The 9,194-nt window shown below is 40.9% G+C and overlaps 1 protein-coding gene across 1 annotated transcript in view; it reads left to right on the forward strand.

Moving 5' to 3' along the window:
- Nucleotides 1-6,412, forward strand: part of stau2 (staufen double-stranded RNA binding protein 2) — a 247,216-nt gene extending 240,804 nt beyond the window's left edge. The window contains exons 7-8 of the mRNA XM_085993158.1: nucleotides 150-238; nucleotides 5,275-6,412. Coding sequence (XP_085849284.1) covers nucleotides 150-238; nucleotides 5,275-5,407 — 222 coding nt within the window. The 3' untranslated portion in view covers nucleotides 5,408-6,412. The remainder of the gene's footprint in view (nucleotides 1-149; nucleotides 239-5,274) is intronic.
- The last annotated feature ends 2,782 nt before the right edge of the window (nucleotides 6,413-9,194 follow it).

A 9,194-nucleotide genomic window follows, 5' to 3' on the forward strand; every position in this document is an offset into this window, starting at 1 on the left:
TTCCAGGATAAGCATTAATTATAAGATTTAGACCCATGATCTATAGTTTTTGAGAACAGAATGAGGAAGAATAATGACCAGCATTATATAAACTTTTTTTTAATTGTGCATGCAGTAAGGCTTACACAGGTTTGTTTTTGGTTCCACAGGCAGCTTTAAGTGCCTTGAAACAGCTGTCTGAACAAGGACTTGACCCAGTGGAGAGTGCAATCAAGGTAGAAAATGGATCCATTGAAATGTAAGTGCAGATTGGTGTGCATTAACAGTACAGTGGAACCCTTCTGTAATTGTTTTTGTTTTGGATAATGATATAGTAAGCAGATAATACCAATGTAGGCGGCAGAACAAATAATAAATAACAATGCAACCTGGTTAGAAAAGGATTTAGGTAACTGAGTAAGTAGGTGGCAGATGCAATTCAATGTGGATAAGCGTAAAATAATTTTTATGGAAGCAAGAAACCAAGAGAGTAGACCCTCGGATATTACTGTCGGTGATATTAGCTGACAAAAGCCTAATGTGTTCATTTGACTTTCTTTGTCCATTAGTTTAGTGGAGACGTTAACCCATTTAAAATAGCAGAAAAATGAATATTATACAAAGTTCTTTAGCGTCCTTCCACTAAAATCCTCAACAGCAATTTGTAGATTGATATATATCAAATGGAACTGTGATACAATATATTAATCATAAGATCTAAGGATTATAATTTATGAAACTGTCAAGACTACTTGTAAAGTAAGAAAGGTTTGGGCCTTAGCTCGGTGGTAGCACTCTCATCTCTGTGTCAAAAGATTATGTAATCAAGCCCCACTCCAGAGACTTGAGCATGTAAACTAATTTGACACTTCAGTGCAGTACTGAGGGAGTGCTACATTGTTGGAGGTGCCTTCTTTTGGATGAATCATTAAGTTGAGGTCCTGTTTGCTCTCCGAGGCGTATTTAAAAGATCTCATGGCACTATTCGAAGAAGAGCACTGGAGATCTCTTGGTGTCCTTGCCAACTTTTAACCTTTAACAAATATCACAAAAAACAGATTATTTTGTTATCTATCTCATTTCTGTTTGTGGGACCTTACTTTGCACAAATGGGCTGCTGCATTTACCTGCATTACAGTAATTACTACACTTCAAAAATACTTCATTGGCATGAAGCTCTTTGGAACCTCCTGCGGCTCTGAAGGGTGCTATATAAATGCAAAATTTTCCTTTTCTTTTAAAAAAGACAAATAAGGTTGCAATAGCAGAGAGATAGGGTACAAGTCGAAAAAGTCACAAGGTACTGCTCAGACCTCAACTGAACTGCTGTGTGCTGTTTTGAAAAAAAAACTTTAAGATAATCTAATTGAGGTTTTAAAGGTAACAAAGAGAAATAACAAAAATAATCCAAGCCAATTCTTTGCTGTGCTGAAGGGTTCAAATGCCAGGGGAATAAATTAAAAATTAGGATCCAAAGTGGTGGGATATCAGTTTAGCAGTACTTAATGCATTCATTTGAAGTTAACTTTCCCTTATTTTAGGGGAGGTGTTAACTTCTTGGGAGAGCAACTTTGCTAGTGGAGAGAGGAATTTCAGAAAAACACATTAAGCCTTTACTATGTAATTTCACTATGTAATTTCAAGGCCTCAGAAGTTAGGAGTAAGAAAGGAAGGTCAGGAAGAACCCTTTCACCCAAACGGCAATAAAAGTTGTGGAATTTTACTGTTCAATCAGATGGTGTAAATTGAGTAAATAAGGAGAAACTGTTTTCGGTGGCAGAAGGGTTGGTAACCAGAGGACACAGATTTAAGGTGATTGGCAAAAGAACCAGAGGCGACATGAGGAAACGCCTTTTTACACAGCGAGTTGTTGTGATCTGGAATGCTCTGCCTGAAGGGGTGGTGGAAGCAGATCCAACCGTAATATTCAAAAGAGAATTGGATAAATACTTGAAGGGAGAACATTTACAGTGCTGTGGGGAAAGAGCAGGGGAGTGGGATTGATTGAATAGCTCTACCAATGGCCTCCTTCTGTGCTGTATCACTCTATGATTCTAAGACACCATTGGATGAGTTTCTAGAAAAAGGAATTGAAAATGGTGAGAAGATGGGTAGGTGGGATTGATGTGTTAAAAAGGGATGGGCTTTTTTGGCCAAAATGGCCTTTTATTCTCCCTAAAAGTTCCTGGGGGTAATTTTAACCTAACCCACCCAGCGGGAAACTGTTGTGTTCAATTTTACTTTCCATTAAAGTCTAGGTGTGAATCTAGAAAATACATTTTTTGGGTCTGATTATTGCAGTAGTTTGCAAAATAATTAAAATAAAAACACAAAGTTTAAAATCTGTCAAATGGTATTGTATTAGTAGTGGGACCATCAGCAGCTATTGTGATGTTATTGTAGCATTAACAGACATGTATTTGGGACCAGACTTTAAACTTAAAGATCATGAGTAAGGCAAGTGATTTATCACAATGCAACAAGTCACTGCTATTTTTAGGACTCACCATGGGTAGCTTGATTCTCTCCTTCCGTAGTGCTATTTTCAACAACAAAAAATGCCAAGACCACGGCAACTGTCTAAGGTTGACCAAGTCTGTTCGCAACCTTGGTGTCATGTTTAATCATGAATTGAACTTCCTACCTCATATCCGTTCTATCACTAAGACTGCCTTTTTCCACCTTCATAATATCGCCCATCTCCGCCCTTACCTCAACTTATCTGCTGCTGAAATACTCATCCATGCCTTTATCACTTCTAGACTTGACTATTCCAATGCACTCCTGGCCGGCCTCTCTAGTTCTACCCTCCATAAACTTGAGATCATCCAAAACTCTGCTGCCCGTGTGCTAACTCGCACCAAGTCCCGCTCACCCATCTCCCCTATGCTTGCTGACCTACATTGGCTCCCAGTTAAGCTATGCCTCGATTAAAAAATTCTCATCCTTGTTTTCAAATCCTTCCATGGCCTTGCCCCTCATTATCTCTAATCTCCTCCAGCCCTAGAATCCCCTAGACCTCTGCACTCCACCTATTCTGGACTTTTGAACATCCTCGATTTTAAATGCTCCACCATTGACAGTCGTGCCTTCACTTGCGTAGGTCCTAAGCTCTGGAATTCCCTCCGTAAATCTCTCTGCCTCTCCACTTCTCTTTCCTCCTTTAAGACTCTCCTTAAAATCTACCTCTTCGACCAAGCTTTTGGTCATCTGTCAGAACATCTTACATGGCTCGGTGTCAAATTTTTTTTGATAACACTCCTGTGAAACACCTTGGGATGTTTTATTACATTAAAAGGCACTATATAAATATAAGTTGTTGTTGTTACTTGTAAATATCCCACAGCAAACACACCTCGTAGCTTCCATCTTAATTGTACTTCTCTTGGCTGCTTCACTTTTAAATTTATTTCTCTCAGATGACTCCTTTTAAATTTGTTTCTTCCAGCTGTCCCCTTAGATGTGTTGAATCTACTTCAACCTAGCACTACCCCTTTTAAAATTTCCTCAGGCTGTGGATCCTCTTCTAATGTTGCACTGCCTTTTTTTGTTACCTGATCCCAGCTGAAGCTTTACACTGTTCCAAGACCTACAAGAGTGGAACTGTTCCACTGAATCGTTCTATTATTTCTTTATTTACGTTTATGTGAAGTTTATTCAGGTGGCGGGTCCCCTTTATAAATTTATGATGTCCTTTAAAGTTACCTGGTTCCAGGTGAAGCTTTATGCTGTTCCCAGGGTCTTGGTCTGAGGATCTGTCCTACTGAGTTGATTGTACTTACATTTTTCTTTTATTTTACTTTACTTACAATTTTCACCGCTCCCAATGGAGTTTGTGATCTCCTTGATCTTCCTCTGCCGGCATTTAATTCTTCAGCATCTGTCGGCCTGATGCCTTATAAATATTTTTCATAAATGTTCACAGGCGCGCTCTCAATCAGTTGCCTTGGCGAAAGGTAATAGAGGTAGTAGGAAGAAATGGACTCAATGAGATCGTGGAGATAGAATTATTCCATTGAGAAATCAATTGGAAAATGAAATTGAAAAATGCCAAACTTCCTGGATCACCTTATACCTAAACTCTCTAAAATTACAGTGAGAAATGTCATATTCCACAATACTTTCTGTGGAGAAGTAATGCAATTTTTAAATTAAGACTGTAAGAAGTAATTGTTTTTTTTGAGTCTACCTCAACTCTCTAAGCCCAAGCACTCAGCATATTCTATGTTATGCACATCTGAATCCCTGGATAATAATGCAAGAAAATCTGGAATTATTGATGTATCAGGAAAATACTGAAAATAAATTGAGATGGCCCTGTTTTTCTCACCCAAAGCGGAAAAAAGCACATCTTTGAATGTTTTGCAAATCATCTAAATAAATTATCTTACTTGCTATACTTTGTTTTAAGTTTAAAGTCTTTTGTTCAATGTTGTGTGAATGCAATGACATCAAGATAATATTAAATGATCAACTTCACAATAACACATGACGTGCGAATGCTGTTTTAGAATTGTTTCCAATTTTTCTGTCATCTTCTCCTGAAGATTTAACTTGTGTACTTCCAGAGGTGCTGGAAGGCATTTGGTGCATTGACACTTGGGCAATGTGTGAGCCCAGACTGTGAACGTAGCCAGGCTATTTAACCACCATCCAATCCTTGCCTTACCACACATCTACACTTGTTATTTCAGATCCCCAGGCCAGATTTATTACTTTGTATATTTTCTAGATCAGTAGCCAGATCCTAAATGAAAATGTGGTAGTGAACATGAAACATATATTGAAGAACATGCATTGGGATTTGATTTTTTTAAGAAAGGCTATAATAATGTAATTTAATGCAGTGACTGTACAGGTTCACTGTTATTACAGGTCACATTAAAGGTTACAATAAGGTCCCATAAGTAGTACATAGGGTCGTTTGCGCATTCCTTGCATGTCGCAAGGTGCCTCATAGCCCGCAATTTTCTGATGCGCGCTCGCAGCATGAGAGATACCCGATGAGGATTCAGAAAACCTATAAATCTCAATAAAATCTGTTACAGACTAAGTGCAAATTTTTGAGTTTAAAAGCGCTTGGCAAACTCTAATGCTAATCAAAACATCCAGCATGATCATATTTCTCTGGGCTCTCATCTGCTGTATGCATAAATATATTTATGTTGTAATATGTCCACTATTTTATAATTATGTGTTCACTTTTTTAAATAAAAGGTGCAGTACACTGTTAAATAGCTTTGATATTGTGTGGCTCAAATTTTTGTACTAATTTAGATCAATTCATCTTTACAGACAAGTCAAACATCTGGCACAGAAAGCAGACAATAAACAGGCTAACTCAGGCACCACAGCTCAGGACTGCAAGGATTCAAAGGCTGTCGTCAAGGAGCCTGTAGCACCCACGGCTGCCACTGCATCCTTATAAACCTGTCAACACGCGATAGGGTGTATGTGTATGAGGAAATGACCAATACCATTATATGAATCTATGTGAAGACAACACTAACAGAACGCAAGTGAAAAAAGTGCATGGTACTGTTAATTCACAAGGGAAATGACCAGACTGTATAGATTCCCCTTTGCAAAGAAAAATAAATACTTGTGTTGGTTGCCTGTTAGCAGTAGATTTGCTATCATGCTGCTGAGCTTGTATATCAGTTTTTAGTGGAAAGTGATTTTTTAAGAAATTGATAAGATAAATACTTCACCATTGGCTATAAATACCTCACCATTGTTTCAGTAACTACCAGTTTTCCTTCGTGTAGCTTTAGTTTCAGCTTTTTATGATGCTTAAGTATTTAAAGTTAACCAATGGCAGTGCTGTGAGAGTTATAGTTGTTGTCTTCATATATAGTCATTCAGCTTATCTTTTTATGCTGATATAAGCATTTGTCATTCTATATGCATATATATGATTAAGATACAGACTGCTACTCAAGAGTTGTATGCAAAAGACAAAAACTGAATCACAAAGAAAAAATGCTTATTGATACATGAACTGATGTTAGCACTGATCAGTAGAGGTTATAAGATTATACGCCAGGAAAGCAGTTATGGTGTTTGATTTTCATTACCATCACAGAAGTTTGAGGTGTCTCGCCTAGCAGTAACAATTTGTACCCTTTGCTCCTCTGTTCTGTGAAGCACATCTACACCCATTCTGTGTGTTGGACAACCCACTGTGTGCATCAACTGAGTGTTTTTAATAACTGCATTCGGACCTGGATAAACAAAGCAATCTTGGTAGGAAGTAAGGTCCACATCTACAGTAAGGAATAACACAGTGATACATTTAAAACATGCTGTATGTTGGGTAAGCTATGATAATTGAGCAGAAGGTGTGAAACTTTTATTTGAATTTTGTATGGATTGGTTAGTTTTGGATTAACGATTGGCCAAATGCAGTAAAACCACATCAGTTCATGTGTAATTTTGTCTTGTGTCTTTATTTAAACACAGTTTTTGATGCAGTGGGGCCTTAAGGGCATCAACTCTGAAGATAGTAATCCTCGCTTCAGATTAGATAGTTCTAAAAGTTACAATATGTTATTTAAAAAGGGGTTTGGCCCAACAAGTTAGCTTATTTCTTAATTATATTTTTCCTTTGGCGGTGCTGAGATAATCTTAATCAGATTGGCTGCACCATACTGTGAAACCTGGATGTTTTTATTGTCACTTGTCAAAAGGATTATTTAACAGAATTCACCTCAGCATTTCATAGAATCATAGAATGGTTACAAGCACAGAAGGAGGCCATTCGGCCCGCCAAGCCCATGCCGGCTTCGGCTCATTTCAAGCACCAGGCATCAAGCACTCTAGGATCAGGTGTACAGCCAGATGCACAGTAAATCTCCTTGTACTCTGCCTTTTGCATCAATAATATGTGACATAATTAGTGCTCACTAGCAGTAAAACATACACAGTCCACCAGCAACTTAACACTCTGGTTAAATGGGAGATCCATTTCAGTGAACTTCAATTTCTGGAAAATCTGCCTTAAGTCTATATGGACTAAACTTCATGGGACCAAAATTCTGGGAATCCCTTAAGTGCAGCAGAGTGGAATTCCCGTCCGCCAATGAAGCCTACCTTGTGTCAAATTGTGGTGGATCGTTATATTTGGCGCAGGCGGCCCACACCTGCATAGGTGCTTTGGATACACTCACATAATTCCACCAACGTAAGTCGGAGAGGCCCACAGCCACTTGATGGAGAAGATAGAAAACAGCTGAGGCAGCTGAACATATGGGCTGCGATTTTTCCGGTCGATGCGGCTTGGGGGCGGGGCAGCTGCCTTCCGGGTTCCAGTCCCACTCCCAACGACGTCCGACGAACAGACGTGATTTTGCTTCAATTGGCCTTGTTAAGCCCGCCCTGCGGGCTTGTGGCCAATTAAGGGGAAGCTGGTGTCAGATGACGTCAGTTGACGCGTCATCTGCCGGTTTTCTTAAAGGAGCCACACACAACTTTTTTTGACAGCTGATTTTTCAGTGTTTGCTGCAAACACTGACAATCACTGTACAAAGGTGAGCCCTTGCATCCAGGCTCTCCAGTGACTCCTTCCTTTGGCTAGAACAGATGGCAGCTGCAGGTGAGGTTACAGAAGCGATCTGTCACTGGTGAGAGTGGTTCTCCCAATGAGGTGGGACTACACAAACAAACAATTCAAAACTTGTCACCTACAGAAAAGTCTAAATACATTAAAAATGATTTTCCCAACATTTTCTTACCTCTCAAACTCACCAGTGTAGCATTGGATCCTTCACACCACTTCTGCAGCTGTCATCAATGCACAAACATTACAGTAGACCCACAGCACACCACACTTACCTGGCGTGATGTCCGGACGTCGGGAAGCCCGCAGTAGACCTGTCAAAATTGCAAAAAGCCTCTTAGCTGCCTGTTAACTAGCAGTTAAGTGCCTATAATCTTCTTCCCACCGCTAGGCGTCGGTTCCCTGCGCAAATCGGGGACCCGACACCTGGGAAGATTGTCTGGAGGCGGGTTGACAGCGAGTTTCTGACCAGCTGTTTGCCGGATGTCCCGCCTCCAAACCCGCACTCTGAGCGCCGGCAAAATTCCCCCCATGGTCTCAATCTTAGTGACAAAAATGTCCATGAGCTCCTCGTGTTTGATGTTGGAGGGTAGTGGGCAAAGGAGAGAGAGGGTTAAGGAGATTATTGGTAGTGGAGAAAAGAAGTCGGCGGGGGGGGGGGGGTGTATCTTTGCTTTCCAGGACAGTCCGGGAGTAGTGAGTAGCATTGACAGAGTGAAACCCAATAGCGCTTGATGTCCAGCCAGATCTGGTGATGGATGGCCAACCTAGTTGAGTGCTAAATACGCTCAAGTCTGCACTTCTTGGTCCTGGGGAGCAACAATGAGGTCCAAAATCAGGGGAACGACAAGGATGGGAGTGAGTAAAGGTTTTGCTGGGGACAGGGAATCAAACGTGGAGGCGAGGGAGTGGTTGAGATAATTGACAACTGAAGAAGTATTCTGGCGAATGAAAGGCCAAAAGCAAGGCAGTTGGGAGTTTGAAAGTGCAGTTGTAAGTGTCTTGGGTGAGAATCTTTTCTAGGGACAGCCACAGAAGGAAGTATGGGGATGTGGGTGGTGAAGGATACAAGGACGTGGTTAAAGATGGCTTCAGCAGTGATCAAGATCATGGAAGTAGAGAGGCCATTGGAGATGGCTCAGAAAATTCATGGTTATGCATTCAGGAATGCACTGGAATTGCCTGAAACTAGGTGGGGACTCAAAGTGGCTGTGTGGGGGCACAACCTACACCTGGCTATTACGGTAACGGGCTGTGGAGCCAAGGACAAGGACTTTCAAGATTAGAGGTTCCCACCTTGGGGCTTCAGATGGACTGGAATGCCTGGTGACCTACCACCAGTTGCGAAGCCCACCCCAAAGATTTTGACACACAACCCCTCACCGGCACAATACTCCTCCACAGGACTTTCTGGCCTTATACCAGTGGCTGGCATCCCAGATGCATCTCTAGTGATATGGGCACCCTTTTATGGCATGATATTTAGAGGACCTTCCCCCGACCCCACGAACTTTGACGGGGTCAATGGAGGAAGCACAGGGTGGGTTCATCTTGGCACATACTCCGCAATGCACCTCTACGTATATTTTCATGGCCTATAATGTAAGGCTGTTTTGTTACAACTCAACTGGTGTAAGGGTATTTTCATTATCCCTCC

This window comes from Somniosus microcephalus, chromosome 7 (assembly GCF_052327205.1).
Source record: "Somniosus microcephalus isolate GS21.2 chromosome 7, FLI_Smic_1.0, whole genome shotgun sequence".
In the NCBI taxonomy this organism is placed as follows: domain Eukaryota; kingdom Metazoa; phylum Chordata; class Chondrichthyes; order Squaliformes; family Somniosidae; genus Somniosus; species Somniosus microcephalus.